At 50.7% G+C, this 16189-nt stretch overlaps 7 protein-coding genes across 7 annotated transcripts; 6 read left to right on the top strand and 1 right to left on the bottom strand.

The window, feature by feature from the left end:
• Positions 1-1980: 1980 nt before the first annotated feature.
• On the top strand, positions 1981-2319 carry VFPPC_18740 (hypothetical protein; the record flags this gene model as incomplete). The annotated part of the gene is made up of 1 exon (XM_022430308.1): positions 1981-2319. The coding sequence occupies one exon, from the start codon at positions 1981-1983 to the stop codon at positions 2317-2319; it is 339 nt and encodes a 112-aa protein (XP_022285948.1).
• Positions 2320-5627: 3308 nt separating this feature from the next.
• On the top strand, positions 5628-6473 carry VFPPC_18741 (hypothetical protein; the record flags this gene model as incomplete). The annotated part of the gene is made up of 3 exons (XM_022430309.1): positions 5628-5676; positions 5779-6131; positions 6210-6473. The coding sequence occupies 3 exons, from the start codon at positions 5628-5630 to the stop codon at positions 6471-6473; spliced, it is 666 nt and encodes a 221-aa protein (XP_022285947.1).
• Positions 6474-7315: 842 nt separating this feature from the next.
• VFPPC_18742 (hypothetical protein) lies at positions 7316-7729 on the top strand (the record flags this gene model as incomplete). The annotated part of the gene is made up of 1 exon (XM_022430310.1): positions 7316-7729. The coding sequence occupies one exon, from the start codon at positions 7316-7318 to the stop codon at positions 7727-7729; it is 414 nt and encodes a 137-aa protein (XP_022285946.1).
• Positions 7730-8844: 1115 nt separating this feature from the next.
• Positions 8845-9706, top strand: VFPPC_01191 (O-methyltransferase family 3; the record flags this gene model as incomplete). Its single annotated transcript, XM_018281062.1, has 2 exons — positions 8845-9233; positions 9340-9706. 2 exons carry the CDS (start codon positions 8845-8847, stop codon positions 9704-9706), a joined length of 756 nt encoding a protein of 251 aa, XP_018149575.1.
• Positions 9707-9806: 100 nt separating this feature from the next.
• VFPPC_15313 (hypothetical protein) lies at positions 9807-10738 on the top strand (the record flags this gene model as incomplete). Its single annotated transcript, XM_018293066.1, has 2 exons — positions 9807-10291; positions 10561-10738. The coding sequence occupies 2 exons, from the start codon at positions 9807-9809 to the stop codon at positions 10736-10738; spliced, it is 663 nt and encodes a 220-aa protein (XP_018149574.1).
• A 778-nt stretch (positions 10739-11516) lies between these two features.
• Positions 11517-12332, top strand: VFPPC_18743 (hypothetical protein; the record flags this gene model as incomplete). Its single annotated transcript, XM_022430311.1, has 1 exon — positions 11517-12332. One exon carries the CDS (start codon positions 11517-11519, stop codon positions 12330-12332), a length of 816 nt encoding a protein of 271 aa, XP_022285945.1.
• A 239-nt stretch (positions 12333-12571) lies between these two features.
• VFPPC_01188 (ATPase, AAA-type, core) lies at positions 12572-16099 on the bottom strand (the record flags this gene model as incomplete). The annotated part of the gene is made up of 1 exon (XM_018281061.1): positions 12572-16099. The coding sequence occupies one exon, from the start codon at positions 16097-16099 to the stop codon at positions 12572-12574; it is 3528 nt and encodes a 1175-aa protein (XP_018149573.1).
• Positions 16100-16189: the final 90 nt, after the last annotated feature.

Below are 16189 nucleotides of genomic sequence, written 5' to 3'. Positions count from 1 at the left end.
TGGTGGTGCAGAGGAGGAAGAATAGGAGCGATCCCCAATACGGGAAAGAGGTGAATAAGGAGGCGGGAAGAACAGACGATTACGTCGGCTGTTTGTTTTCTTCAAAGACTTTTTGTGGCCGAAAAAACGAAGGTCCTTGCAGGTTCCAATTGTCGTCAGTCGTGCTGTGATTGTGGTGTAAGTGTGGCTCGTCCAAAGGCTCTCCTCCGTAGCTCTCACTATCGCCTCTCAGCAACAGAAAGGCCGAATGGAAGGCAACATGCAGTGATAGTACTTCCGCAACTGCACTTGGATTCTCACCAGACCGGTCCCATGATTGAAAGAAAAAAAGGATCCAGGACGACAGGTCAGTCGTGGGAAACCAAGGAGACCTTGTTCGGCTGATATGAGGGACAGAGGGAGAAAGACGACGGTCTCGGCGGAAGTGGTATGGTGGAGGGATGGACGGCGTTCAAGGTTCAAACAGGGCTGTGGTTGGTCGGAGGCGCCAAGGCGAGGGCCACAGTCGGTGGTTGCTGGCCGTGTTTATGCTTCTGGCTGCTGGGTCAATCAGGGAGTCAATTGGACCACACAGGGGGGGGTGTGGCAGCGGGTCAAGAGTCAAGTTGAGGAAGGAGTGAGGGTGAGGGTGAGGTGAGTCTTTTGCAGCCAGCTGCACTTGCACTTGCCTTGCAATCATTGCACACTTGCTCTGCTCTGGCGCCTGTGCAGGCAGAAATGGCATAACAATGGGGCTCTGAGTGCACAACTGCAGGGAAAGCGCAGTTCAGTGGGCAAGTGCGGGCTGGGGGCAGGAGGAAGGCACACTGGGCCAGTGCCTACCACAAATCACAATCCACGATGGGCCAACTAGTTGCGCCCCGGCTACTCAAGCAGTCGCGACCCCACTGCCGCTCTCATGGCTCCAAGGTCTGGTGCCTTCCGTAGTTTTACGTTGGCTTTGAAGAATGAGACAACGTACCAGGACCCATCGCGACTCTCCTTGCAAGTAACGACTTTGAACCCTCTGCTGGCTGGTTGCCGATTTCTACACTTCATGGGCCTCGCGAGTTAGGAGTCGTGCTTGTAGACTCGCCTTCGGCATACGAGTACGTACAGATTTATTCCGTCCTCACTTGAGCCGATGCACCTTGGACTGAGGCGCCTGGCGTAAGAAGCACAGAGTGAGTGCCCACCAGACATCTGACTGTGTTCCTAGGTACGGAGTCCCGGCATCCAAGTGCAGAGTGGTCAAAGTGGCTCAGCGTGCCACAAGCCAAGGGCCATCCACGCCTTTGGCGCTGTTTTGCGGATATTCTGTGGGCACTGGGTTCTGGTCATGACGCTCCAGCTGGGGACTCCGGCCAGCCCATCTTTACGGACGGGTTGTTACGAAGACAAAGACGCGAGGACAGACATCCGAATACATCGGCACATTTGACCTAGGTTTAACCTGGCCAAGTGAGCAAGTGGTCCCGCGTCGACGCCTCCGGTTGGAGGAGCCGCGCTTCTTCTCAGACATTCACTGGAGCAAGCTGGACACACTGACACTCGTTCCGAGCTAGTTAAAGCGTGGCACACACACCATCAAACCTAACGTGCGACTGCGACGCCGCCGCCAGCCTTGGTCAGAACATTGCAATGAATTGGACTTTCACAGTGGACCACGGATCGTGGATCACGGGCTCGACTCGATTGCTATTGTCATCGCTCTTTGGCCGCAAAGAAGCCAGTCCAGCGCAGCCTCTTCGTCGCTGAATTACTCGCGCGGAAAAGCCGTGTCAGGAGGGATTCCTCTGAGTTCTCTGGTAATACTGCACTTCGGCCACCATGCAAATGATGGCTCGCCCTCAAGCCACTCCTCCTGTCTTTGGACGATCACATCACATCGTTCAAGGCCTCACCCAAACTAATAACCCTGCCTGATATCTTGTGGAGGAAGAACACCGATGACTGGGTCTCTTGCTCTTGCTGCTGGATCAAACCCATGTTGAAAAGGAGATGCTGGGTATCCCTGGTGTACAGCCAACACGGCTTTGGCTATTTCGAACGCCGCCTAGCACCCATCAAAGTACCTCCCTGTCTGTGATATGGGCATCCTCTGCGCCCTTTGATAGGACACCTACAATCCTGATTGTATCGAGCAATTTGGAAATTTGGGATGACGGAAGACTTGGAAGGATATGCCTCCCATGTATGAGATGGCACCAACCCTTTGAGTTTAGTTCTAGCTACCAAATCCCTTCTGGCTTTCTTCGTCGATGCTTGACGACAGGCTTGACAGGACGACGGTATCGCGAGCAAGGTGTTGGCCCGGTACTTTGCCCCTCCGCATATTAGTGCAACCTAGGCTCATGTCTATGTACCCACGTCTGTGTCAATGCTTCGAAGTTTGCCTCATGCAAATCAGGCAACACGCCTCCTCCCCCGAATGTTGGGTCAGCATTCCAAACTTCCGCATCACAGAAACGATCGCATCTCAACCTGTTGGTCGTCGTGACCAGTAAACAATAACGAAAGAAAAAGGATGCCAACCACCGGAGATTCCCCTCTGGCTGAAGATACGGAATTGCGGCACGCTGGACACGATGGCCTGTTTGATGGCACACTAGTTCGCGGGTTTCAAGCAAAGACCTCCCCAGTCGCACTGTCCAGTACTACCCGAATGACACAAATGATGCACCGGACCAGGTCCCCTTGAGGAGAGCGACAAGGGCGAAGAGCACTCTGAGTTGTGTGGTGGGCCGTTGGCCAAACATCTCATTGCTTCCATGCCTGCCATTGCCATTTGCTGCCACTGCCACTGCCCTCGCTCCGACGTTCTCGTGTCCACAGCAGGACCCAATTCATGGGCTAGTGCAGCAGTTCTCGCACAAGGGAGCTCAGGTGAGCGGGCCTTGATGTTCGACTCTCTGGGCACCCCAATGTTACCAGCTTGCTGAAGTCATTTTCACTGAGTTGCGTTCTACTGTTTGAACCTCAAGCACACGCATATTTGGACCAAGAACAGAGCCAGAAGCTTACGTGGTCATGAGGTTCCTACCAATTTCGCTGTTACGGGGTTTGATGACGGGATATTCCATGACAAACTCATGAACCACCTTGACCTCAACTTGAGCAAAGGAAAAGAAAAAATGGCTGGTTGGCATGGCTCCTCCACATGAATCTATTGCTTCCGTCAGCACCACCCAGATAGGAATGGGGATTGCGACCCTAAGACACCGCCAATGTTTAGCCTCCGCCATATGAAATCCAGGGAATTGCCACACTGCAACACCAAACGTTGCCAGATTTGACCTCTGATCTGCTTTCATGTCTGTTCTTTTCCACTGTTCTGTCTTTGGTGTGCACGCATTGCGGAGTTACCATTCTCTCCGAGTTGATCCGTCGGTCCTTGCACTTCATGCAGACCAAGTCTTGACCCTTCCATTACCATGGCGGGATCCTGTCATGTAGCTACTTTTTTTATCAAGAGTCAGAAGCGAACCAGTCAACCCATACCGGGCATCCTCACCAGGGTGAAGGCAACAGGCTCTTGAACTGTCCAGACATTCCGACACTGTTTGGTGCACAGTGGCGCCTGACCTGGGTTCCACCACGCTTCTCACTCGCTTAGATCTCAAAGACCGCTGCTGCAATTTGAATAGGTGCTTCGTCAGGTTTTAGTCCTTGTGAAAGCTGGCCGTTCTGGTGCCTCTACGGGGTACGCTTGACCAGGTTACACAAATCGGCTTGTGGCGTCGAAGACCCATTTGCAGCCAACTCAGCCTACCATCATCAAATGAACGAAGTTGATGCCCATGCTGTATGCCTTGGAGGCAAATTCACGGTTTGTTTTCAGACGGCCCGTTTGTTTGACAACGCCTGACTCTCGCAAGCCTCAAGTCCGTCGCAATGGGACTGGCCGACATTTACAGCTACAATGACAGTCAGTAGTGACCATTGACGCAATCGAGGGCGGATACTGGGAAATTGAAGAGGCCAGGCAACTTTCGCGAACCAGAACGTATTTGCTTCGCATACATATCACTCAACAGTCAGTCACGCCCTCCGTAAAGCGCCGCGTTTTAAATGGCAACGATCGAAACAGACGATCTCCTTGTTGCTCGGCCGGTCAGAAATGGTCAAACTCCCACTCTCCTCACCTGGTAACAAAAAGAGCATCCAAAGTCGATGGAAAGCCGCAGGACAAAATTAGTAGGATACACAATGGGACAATGACACTCTTAATAAGACACAGAAGCAATTTCCTTGGTACCGACGAAGACTATGAGCGCACAAGGATTGAGTATGAAAGAGAAGGCAATGTTCATCGTAATGGGACTGTACCTTTCGACACAATACTGTAACTTGCCGATTTGTCACTGGCAAGCCCACAGGACATCTGATGGCTCAACAACGTCCTGGAGTATGGCCAAGCATGGTGCCAACTGTTGCGGGTTGGGACAGTGAAGCTTGCTCGAATCAGGCATGGTGTCCTTGGTTCAACGGTGGTCAGAGAACAGCTCTGCTATTTCTGTCCATACCAGAGCTGTTCCAAGTACAAACAACTTATGATACAACGCAGTGCAACAGCAATCATAAGAATGCAGGTCTGGCTGTTGGTCAAATCAAAGACGGTTACCATTTCTTTAGACAAGGTCCAGAATGTGCCCATGTTTCTCCAGGTGGGCATCGACTTATCGCCGCTCCCACCGTGGCTCGTTCTCTAATCGTTCCAAGCCGGCTGCGGTTACTGCACCTGATGAAGTTGTGGATAATATCACAGAGCATGCAATGAGTGGACACCTTGCACATGAAATACGGGACGGTGGCAGGGCTGGGGCGTATTCATAGACACTGTCAGTCGCCCCATGCCAATTAATTCGTCACATCCTGCCCGCCACGCAGCATCCACCACCACCAAGGGCTTGCATCACCGTTTGACTGAGGCACAAGTCATCGTTTTCCCTGGCTTATCCTGAGGTTGTCAGCAAAGTGGTCGTCATATGCTATTTTCGATAATGTTGTCCCTTGACAGCGCATCATGTCTTATTTCTATCGTTTTTCCAGATCTTGCAGCTAATAGTGTCGCTTCAAAGAGCCGGTTGTCAGTACCAGTCCCTACTATAAATCTCTATAAAAACCATTCATCGATGGCAGTGGGACTACCACCAATTCGGCTCAATGGCGGCGACCCAATCTTGTGTCAAGCAAGCCTGCAGCCAGGGTGTGGAATTTCGTGCCTCTTGCCGCCTCTGGCCATCGTCACCCTTTCTGAGAGAAGAGGGCACGAGGCATGTGCCGCGCCGGGCAATTGCCTCGTCTTTAGCAACACCATCAACCGGTCGTTCTACAGTCGAGTGACATATGGAGTGGGGTAAAGATGCAGCGCAAACTCCATACCTAGGTACTTAAGCGGCCATCTTGCAGTATGGGTATTGTGATAGGCACGTCCCAGAATCAATGGTCTCCTCGACTCGGTGCAACAACAACCGTCTGATGTGGCTGAGGGCAGAATATCTTGCCTATTGCTTCTGAGTATACCTTAACTCTGCAAGCGTCTCATCCTTGACCACCATGGCAATAAAGCTAGAGGTCACTGGATATAATACCAACCAAGCATATTGCAGTCGGCAGCTGACCTGGAAGCAAGTCTTGGAAGACGGATGTGCACGCCCGTATCAACATTGGTGATGCAAAATCTACGAGGTACATGCAATATCTAGCCCTGATTCGTCTTCGCTTCCTTTCTCCTTCTGAAATCGGAGAGATGTCTGAGCAGGTATTTGGTGAACCCCTTGCTGAATACGGATCAAGGCCGCCCAAGAATGCCAACTACAGGGATGCTTCACTACGACGACATATGTAAGCACGGTCACGGCAATTCGAGGGTGCATGATAGCACGAAGTCATGCCACACCACTTTGATGAGAAACCTGAGGGTGCTCACTGGTACGGAGTATTTGCAAGTCCAACACACTATGGGAATACTTGTGCGGATTGATATGTCCGAGGTTACAGATGACCATCGTGGCATAGACCTTGAGTTTTTCAAAACGCCCCGTGTTGGGCCCCAGCACGGGAAGCATTTGTGGCAAAGCCGACATCAAGTTGGAGCATCGGCGGAATCGAGTTCGAACTTGAGGCATCATTGGCGGGCAACCACTGTTGCTCACGGCTGGTGTGTTCCAACATGAATAGACAGGGTCGTGGGCTGTGCTGATCGTCCCTTTTCAGGATACACATAGGACCATTCCTGCATCCTTGCCATCATCCTTCGCACTTCTGGATTTGTGAGCTTGGATGTCCTGCCCTCCCTTTCCATCATCACCGAACCTTCATTTCACACTCTGTCACAGACAAACCTGAGCCCACGCGCCTGGGAGATTGCTGACGAGCCTCGAAAAAAAAATCGTCACCCAACAACCACAGGAGAAATCCAGGGATGCAAGGCAAGTGATGATACTTACAATCATGGCCCGGTCCTCCTACGCAAACACACTGTGCACTAAGCATAGCACACTCATCAATATACAATAGGCTGTGGGGCAACGACGACAGCGAGGGTCTGTTGAAAGTCCATCATTTCAGCATTTGACATGGATTACGACAGGCCGTGTCTTTGCACTTAATGATACAAATGTGCAAATGGTGGCGGTTCGAGACTAGCCTTGGTTCTTGGTCTCCTTGCTTTGTGCGTCGTACCCCTCTGAATCATGTATTGTGTGTACTTGGACGAATTGGGTCACTGTATTTATTGAGGCAACATGGTATGTATGCCTTTCCTTGTCCAATCTGGCCACTGTTGGACCTCATTTCACAGCCAGTCAAAACTTGCATCCAAGATTGCGGTCCCCCTGAAACTTTCACTTGCGTTCCAGCACGCAGACAGAGCAGACAAAGTCAATCTCCTCCCAACTTGATCTTCATGGCCAACACGACCAACAAAAGAGTACTTGCTTTTGGGTTTTTTGCTCATGTCACTAGGAGGAGTTGACGTTGCGTGGGAGGTTCATTGCTCCAACAAACCAGACTCATGCACTTCAGCATGGGGGGGACGGTGTTTGGATCAACTGGTGCTAACAGACATTTCGCTTCCCGCGATTGAACGCCTCCAGTCCACTTGATCCATAGCGGTCCATTCGGAGTCTAGCTCTGACGCATCAAGCCAGCAGGTTTGACCTGTTGGGCTAATGTGTCGTGTTAGCAATTTAGTCCCCTGGTTCAGCTGTTCTAGCAGCACCAAATTTTGGGCTTGTAACCCTGAAGTTGCATCAGTTGGGGGACATTCATTGGTTAGCAGCTGACTGAGAAGTGTTTGTTACTTGTTTTGTTTTGCCTCACCTGATCCGGAATGCAAGCCTTTGACCGTGACCAAGGGCCACCATTGCAACGAGGCTGCTCCCCTTGGAGAGCTGGTATTGGGACGGTTGTCCCACAAACCGCCGAGTTCGAGACATTTGATCGGCACCCAAGTTGTCTGTCTGTGCCGTTCTCATTCACTCTTTCAGATCCGGGCTGCGGCCCTTATGCTGCTGGCTGCACTGCATCATATGTCCAACTTCCCAGGATGCTGGTTTCTGAATTCCGTTTTGAACAAAGGGGTGGCAAGTTGCGATGCATCATCTGTGGTGCGACTCGGCCAGTTTCTGAAGACCAATTGCTGTTCTCCCTTCCAACAATTTCTTCTGCACTTTTGGTCTTTGACCTGTTAGAAACCATGTCAGAACACAGGGATGGTTTCAGTGCCAGCCCGGACCATATGTAAGCCAAGGCAGAATACAATATTAATAGGACACAACAATTTCTCCTTGGCCCCTGCTTGATGAGGATCAAGATTGTTTGGCATCTATCAAGTTGATTTCAGCGGTGACAATATAACACGACGAGCCGCGAGTTGTGCGTCTGCAGCACTTCATACCCGCCTCGAGTGGTGATTAGTGAAACAAGGTAATATCTTCCCAAACAAATGCGACTGGAGCGTGGTCCCGCCGTTTTCCACTTGGGAGGATATTGCCTGTTAGATTTGCTTCCGGACGTTGTCTGATGAAGCCCCGGGTTGAAGTAATTGCTTTTGTGTTGATCGAGCACCCGTTGGTGATGAATTTTTCTTGCATGAGGAGACGCAATTAATTCGACAGATAAGGAACTCAGACAGTACGTCGTATCTCGCCACCACCTCACTGGAATCGTAGTGGACGGCGATATCCTGGGAGGCCCCTGTTACAATGAATAGTCTCTTGTTGCTGGATCTAGGTCTAAGATTAGTTACCATCTGCTGGAGGTGAGTCGAAGTCTTGAGTTCGCTCCCACGCTGCGCTACCCTGCAGCCGTGATTGAACAATTTGAGCAAAAGATGAGAGTCTCCGTCAATGCGTTAATAGGGCTCGACATGTTGGGATGGGTAGTTTTGGCTCAGAGATGGACGTCACATTTGGGAAATTGTGAGCCCGTGTCTGCTGAGATACGTTCATTCCCGGGGACATATCCAGTCTGTACACCCCGAACAAGATATACCAGCATCTTATGGAGTGTCGAGTTGCGGACCGAAAGTGAGGCCAATAACAGCATGAATACCAACCACCGGACAATAACACAAATTTGGCATGCCTCCATGGTTAATATTTAGTTACGTTATTAGCATTCATTCAAGTGACACAAAGCATAACGGATGTTGTGCTTACGACCTCCCGGAATCGGCTGTCGATACTGTCAAAATATGGAAGGGCGCAGAAAACGGCTGTGATGAGTCAAACATACGCAGACTGACACCAGCGATTTACGGCATAAAACCCTAATCAAGCTCCAAGTCCATCAGCATTGCAATATTTTCGAAAATTCTCTTCAAGGCAGCAACTACTCACTACCAGTGGACAAGGCATCATGAAGACGGGCGTGTCATCCCTATACCCCAACGAAATAGTTGCCGACAAGGTAACGTCATATTCGGAAAGGCACTCTACTCGTCTGCCCCAACATATAACAGACTACCATGCTTGGGTTGAAAGCAACCACCCGCGTGCAGCGTACATGATATCCGACTTCCAAGGCCAGTACCTTGTGTTTCTGGCACACACAATTGGTGCGAAGCGAGTTCTCGAGATTGGGGTCTACGTGGGATACTCGGCGCTGGTGTGGGCACACGCCGTTGGAAAGGACGGCAAAGTAACTGGCCTTGAGGCGTCGAGGGAATATGTGAATATGTCGAGAGATGGCTTTGCTCGGTTGGGCGTGAAGAATGTGGATATTGTGGAGGGGGATGCGGTTGAAACGTATGTATGCCATTTTGAGAGCTACATCACTCAACTGGGGGTTATCTCTATCCTCCGGTTCATATTGCTTGCTTGCTTGCTTGGCTGGCTAACTGGGAGTTTCTAGTCTAAAGGCGTTGACTCCTGATGAGCCATATGACATTATTTTCATCGATGCCCAAAAGTCAGGATATCCCACCTACCTGCAGACGATTCTGGAGAAATCCCAGCCTGGGGCGAGCAACCGTCTGCTCAGACAGGGTGGCTTGATTGTTGCGGATAATGTTCTTCGTCGGGGACTCGTTGCAGATGATAGTGATACGAATCCCTATGCGGCGCAGGATCAAAAGGCTAAGAATAGGAGCGAATATGAAACTGATGGCGATTTGGGGTATCTGAGGCAGTTTAACGATGCTGCGATGGAGAGCGTCAGAGTTGAAAGCTTTCTCATGCCTTTGTATGATGGTGTTGGCATGGTTCGATTGGTTGATTAGAGCAATCTGTGTTCTTTTTTTTTTTTTTTGCCACTTTGCCTGGTGCAGCAGGTCACAGGTTCATTATTGGTTCTGCAATTTCAGGTTGGTTGTATGGAACATGGCTGCGAGACCGCCTCTACCACGATGCACGAAGCAGGCATGGGGTTTCATTCAACCTTGGGCCTGCGAATTCCACTGTGGAAGTTGGGCCGTGGTCATGATCCTGACCTCCATGGATGGACATGTCGATACAGTAACTGTCTGGTACAGTAACGTACATACCGGCAATGCTGGCAGTTCTCCATGTTTTGTAACGTCAAGTGTGAAATGTGGTGGCTTTTGTTGGAAGCACACCTCGAACAAGGCACTTTATCCGCCAAGTCTACTATTCCATTATTCTCTCCCGGGATACTGTACCGGTACCGGTACTGTACAAACCCTGTATTGTATATATTGCATTCACACCATTGTGGTATTAATACTTACCTACGATACAACCAGACATCTTTCCCCCGTCTATGGCCCACTGAGGGATATTTATTGTCAACGTATTTCCTGGGCTCATCAGTCACGCGGTCCTCGAACTTGTCAAGCGCAGTGCCAGCCACGACATCTCTGAGGGTTTGCCTCTTGCCTTGGCAGAGAATGGGGCTGGATGAGTTCATGCAAGTGCTTTGGCACTAAATATTGTGGTCCGATTTTGAGGTGAAAATTGGACTGTACTGGTCGTGTGCAGGGAATGAATACGATGGCTTTGATTGCCTCGATTTCCCTGATTGAAGGGTGTCTGACATGGTGCTCACAGTAAGTATGTACTTGTTCTTGATTGTACCCCTGCCGTCTATGTTCCTGGTTCCTGTTCCTGTTCCTAGTTCCGAGTTCGTGATGGAAGCGACCGACGCCGATTTTGCCACCGAGTTCGTACAGCAACAAATGGTGATTACCAGTCGCAAGCATTTATTCATTCAAGGACCGACGATACATTTGAGTTCACTTCGTTTATTTTGGGGTGTCGCATTTTGCTCGTGGTATTGGCAACGAGGCTGCTGAGGCTGAATACACGTAGTACAGTTTAATCACACGGACTATTCAACCAGAACAAGTCAGCTCCATGCACAGTAACACAATACAATCAATATCAATACGGTAAGTACAGTACAGGACAGTAACAGTGCAAAGAGCCTCATCCAATCCCTCCCACATGCAGACAACGTAAATGGCTGCCTACAACAACTCCAGACATGCAGCCACGCAAAAGCAAAGCCATCAAAACAGGTTCACGTCAGCAACTGAACATGTGCAATTGATGCTGTACTAAATGATAATGTTACTGTACTGACTCTGTGTGAGACTATTGCCCGTGAAACCAAACCGGCTCCCTCCATGTAGAGGCTGCGCCGCTGTGAGGCTGTCAGGCAGACAAGATGATCGCTTCACTCTGGGAGTCTTCATTCCGACTTATCCGCTTGTGGCTCTCCGCCCGACCAGACTGCGGTCACTCCATGACAGACGGAACTTGCATTTTTAAACTTTCCAATCAAACTGCTCTTTGCAGCCTTGTGTGCATTATTGTTGTGGTTTTTATTTGCAGTTGGGTCGCAGTGCATTTTGCAGCGTTTCACTGCTCGGATATTCACTTGAGTTGAAGATTCGTTGGGATCTGCAGTCTGCACTCTGGAGGTGTGACGTCGTCATCGTCGATTCGAACGAACTACAGCAGCAATTGAACACAGGGAGGGCGCTGCTACAAACCTGTGAGGAATCCTTGGATCACTGCTTGACTCTGCCTCTCGTTCTTCAAGCATCAACTCGACTTACAACATCAACAATGCAACGACAACCGTCACCACCATCAGCGTCATCATCATCATTCTCACCACCAACTCCCCATCGACGCTCCAGATCTCCCTCCCAATCAGTATCCCCCACCCGCGCAAGATCATACATGTCACACAGATCCTCTCACGCCTCACGTTCTCCCTCCCGAACACCATCCCAATCCCGCTCCCCGTCACGATCAAGACCACGATCAAGACGCAGCTCCTCACGCCCAGCATCTTCACAGCACAGCCGCTCACCGTCACGACACGTCCCCTCCCAACAGGAACGAGACCACAACCGCGGCAAACTCATCAAAGACTCGGCGGGCCTCCTTCTGGGTATTGGTGTCGCGGCCATTGTGGCGCACAAGTTCTGGCCAAAGGGCATGCTGTACGGCGGCAAGGAAGACTGGGAGAACAAGGTGGAAAAGGTCAAGGACAAGATCCTCGGGGACGATGGGGACGACAGACAGAGACGGAATTCTCGGCGGGACAGAGCGCGCAGTGGTGATAGAGGAGGGTATTATGAGGAGAGGGTGGGTGTGCGTGGGCAGGCGCCTTTGACGAGGAGTAGGAGTGCGAGGGAGGGGGATCGGGGACGAAGCTTGGATGGGAGACGGAGAGTGTACCAGGAGGTTGATGCGAGGTGGGAGAGGGGGCCGAGATATCAGCGGGAGTGGACGAGGGAGAGGAGGGAGCCGTCGTATGCTTCGGAGAGACAGTATTATCAGAGGGCTGGTGACGGACAGTATCTCGCTCGGGATGATCATGTCGTTGTTGTTGAGAGGGATGTGCCGCGCCATGGTGGCCGTGGGTACAGATGATGATGGTGTGATTCTTACGATTGAACGGCTGTAAGACTGCTTGCCTTATGTTTTAGCACTTGATACCCGCGTCATGTTAACGGTTCCAGTATACAAAATGCTGTTATGACAATGTCTATGCTGTTTGATTTTGAGCTTGGAAATATTTCTACTTGTGCTGATTTCATTCCTTATACGCCCTACACTATGGTATCCAAGATGCATCTTTCTCAAAGCAACTCTCTGCTATAGTGCCCATCTTATAGATCCGTCTCTTCCATTGGTGTGGCCCGTTCATTTGTAGGCGTTTCTGTGCCATGAATACTGCTTCGTACACTGGCCAGGGAATTTTGCCAAGAATCACCACCAGTTCTCATTACCAGCTGCGTGGTAAGACAGTCTCCAAAGTATTGTTCTCGTCGGGTGCTTCCACGTTCGCCACCTTCCAGAGCCGAGTACGCACTTCTCGTGTTACGCATACGCTTTCGTGTCCCGCCTTCGCTCAAAATACTGCTGAGCTTTAGCCTTTCCTGCATGAGTTGATGCTCAAAGGCCACGATGCCACGGATCCACGGAGCCACATCCAGAACAATCAACCTCATCGTGCGGTCAAAGACGGAGGGATCGAGATGCGAAGATGGCTGCGACTTGGGCGCTACAGCAATGGGGTCGAATGCGTACGCAATGTCCATCCTGGTGACAGTGCTGGGACTCTTGTGGAAGGATGCTTCTAGCCTTGACACCGTCCAAGACTCGTCGATCGGACCCAACCCCAGACTATCTGGTGACTGTCGTATGTCTTGCAGCTGTGAACGGAGTTGTGCCCGGGCTTGCGATTTCAACGCCATTGAAATCGTCTTACTCGGGTTGGCGGTTTGTGTATAGCCATCTGCTTCTAACAAGCTGCGCCCGATTATGAAGTCGTCTCTCGTCTTGGTGGGAAGATCAGGAAGAGACGCATCAACCGGTTCCCGCATCCAGGTTGCACAGACGCCACCCGAACAAATATCAGCATCGCTCATTGCCTGGTAGAACTGATCAAGGGCCTCAAGTGCAGCCGCTTTCTTGCCGTATGCTTCGGGAGCTTCCAATGTCGCTTTCGTCACCTTACATAGCTCGCTTGACTGACACCAATCGCCAACGTCCGCTCGCCAAAAATTCCAACATTGCCGTAAAGCCTCGACTTCTCTGTCATACCTGTCGCACTCTGATACAATGACATCCCTGCCGATCCAGCCCATGCCATTCTGGTACGTGTCTTCACTAATGACTCGAACTATGTCGCCACGTTTGTCTATATCGCAACCTTTAGGCCACCGCTTGTAAAACCAGTCGAATCCTCCCCTGCGGTCGCCTACTCCGATTTGACACCAGAAGTTGAGATCCGAAATGGTGGCTCGCAAGTCATGATACCGAGCCCGATACAGAGACTCAACAGCGGACCTCCGCAGACTATGGCCTTCATTTGCAGCAATAACGAGGCAAAGATCTACAGCCACAGGCATTGGTGCTGGCGAAAAGCGGAAAATCCCATGGAGATTTAGACTCTGAAGCGGGATGAGGCTCTCATCATTGCAGGTGATAACGAATGGCCGCCTCGATTGATTCATCATGCCCATCAACGTGGCCCAGAATTGCTTGTCCTCTTCATACAAAACATCGGCCTCTTCAATGAGGATAAGAGACTGTTTCTGCCCCTTGGGAGATGGCTTGGGTGCTGGAGCTGCCGAAGACGGTTTTGGCTTCTCCTTCTTCTCTGGAGCAGCCTTGGTCTTGAAGAATGCTGTCATCATACCTTGCTTGCCGGATTTTGACTCCTTGCTCTCGTCGTCGGCCTCTCTGTCTGTTGGTGGTTGCTGAGCTCGGTGTTGTTGAACCAAGTGGTTTCGCGTCATATCGCCAACCCTTTCGAGAATATCTTTGCCGCTTCGCCGGGTGCCAGAGTTTATCTCAAAGACCTCAAAATCTAGCTCTTTTGCAATTGCGTATACAGCAGCCGTCTTGCCACACCCGTGTGGGCCGCTGATGATAATGCTGTTCTTTAAACGTCCGGGTTCTTTGGACCTAAGACCGCCAAATCGGACAACTGACTTCAGACCCTCCGTGGGAGCGATGCCTTCGCCGTCGCTTCCAGTAATCTCTTCCAATTCGCTTCCTTCCTCGTCCGTATCGACAATGAAGTCATCCACCTTGTTCTTTTTTCTCTTTTTCTTGGGCAATGCGTCGGCTTTATGTCTACCTTTATCGCCTGTCGAGTCACTACTGCCAGTTTCAACTGACTGGACCTTCATCGCTTCTAGCCATTGTTTGATGTGATGGGCCTCATTGTGTTTTTGCAGAACTTGAGCGGCTGAGGCGGGTGCATATTTGTGTGTCCAAGATAAACTTTCGCAGGTCGACCTATCGTATGCTGATAATTGTGTTCCCAGTGACAGGTAGTGCCGGCTAATTGCTGGATGAGCCAACTTTGGCGCTGGCCCAGCCAATTCATCGACACTCAGATCTTCCACGCCCGCCAATGCCAAATGTGAGGTAGTTGTGAGTTGGGATCGTATTCGATGTTGCAATTTTGGACCACTCTCACATCGTTTCTGCGGTATACGAAGCTCTGCCGGGGCGGGATTGAAAGAGTCGGCATCTTGCGGCAAGTTACAGCGAACCCTTTCAATGTCGATTCGGTCTGCAACAACTACTAGCACTGATTCACCTGGGCTGATTAATGTGACTTGACCTTTCGATTTTTTGGAACCTCCGGTTTCAACTCCATTTTCTTCAGCGGTAATTGGATAGACGTCATTTCCTCGAATATGTGACATGCCTTTTGTTGGCCACATTGGATATTTGGCCCCAGGCACTTTGGTACCCCCAGACTTAATCCCGAACTGGGGCATCCTTGTAGTATTTGCCGGTGAGAAAGGGTTTCTCGGCTTCCTCGGAGAGACGGGCGTGGACATAAATACAGAATTCCTCTTTGACGGTGATTTTGTGACGGATTCTGTTGGTTGAGCAGGCGTTGACGAACGTGCTTTGGGTTTCCCCGAGAAGAAGGGGTGAGTAACCTTCATAGAAGACGAGGGTTTGGCTGGATTATCACTATTTCTGGTTGACCTCTTGTTTGATCGCGGTTTCGTGGGTGTTCTTGGGAGTTGTAGGGAGCCATCCAGAATCTGAGCAATCTTGAGTCCAATTTCACTCCTGGATTTCTCGTTGTGGCCATATTTGATGCAGACTATGCGGGAGTTTTTCTTAGGCTTTTGCTTTGGCTTTGGCGGAGAGCCTAGAGTCCCGGTCTTAGAATTCAGCTTGAGGACCTTCTTTCCCTCACGTTGTTCATGTTGTTCAGAATGCTGAATGCAGCTCGGTAGTGAAGCTGCCTGCGCGGTGTCAGGACCCACGGCATTCGCAACATTGTGGGGGCCAGATTGCAGTCCCTGTTGATTTGGTACTGAATTGGCATTCACTTGCTGCGAAGTCGGCAAAGGTTGGTCGGAAACAGCGGGAAGAGGACAGGCTGGGGAAGCTTCGGATGTGCCAGTTGCTGTGCTGTTTTTTAGGCTGCCTATCCCGGGGTCATAGTGGGATTCCTGATGCTCTGATTTATGTCTTTTCGCGGGGGGAGCATCGTGTCCTGCTTCAAGTGTCGAGTTAGGAGTATTATGTTCGTCAAACCGTGAGTCGTTCACAAAGTTAGATGTCGGAACCGCCGAACTCGGGTCGCAGGAGGTCCCTTTGGCGAAGAAGGGGTGAAGTTTTTGGGACGATGGCTCGCCAATGCCACTTTGGCTCATGTTTGAAACCAGAACAGGTCCCATTTGATGTGTGGTTTCTCGTTTCGGAGGTAATTAGGGAACGACGGCCTTGGTTGTTGGGAGAGGTAG

The sequence above is a fragment of the Pochonia chlamydosporia genome, chromosome 1 (assembly GCF_001653235.2).
Source record: "Pochonia chlamydosporia 170 chromosome 1, whole genome shotgun sequence".
Taxonomy (NCBI): domain Eukaryota; kingdom Fungi; phylum Ascomycota; class Sordariomycetes; order Hypocreales; family Clavicipitaceae; genus Pochonia; species Pochonia chlamydosporia.
Note: the sequence above shows the minus strand (reverse complement) of the source record. Positions and strands in the feature narration are given on the sequence as shown.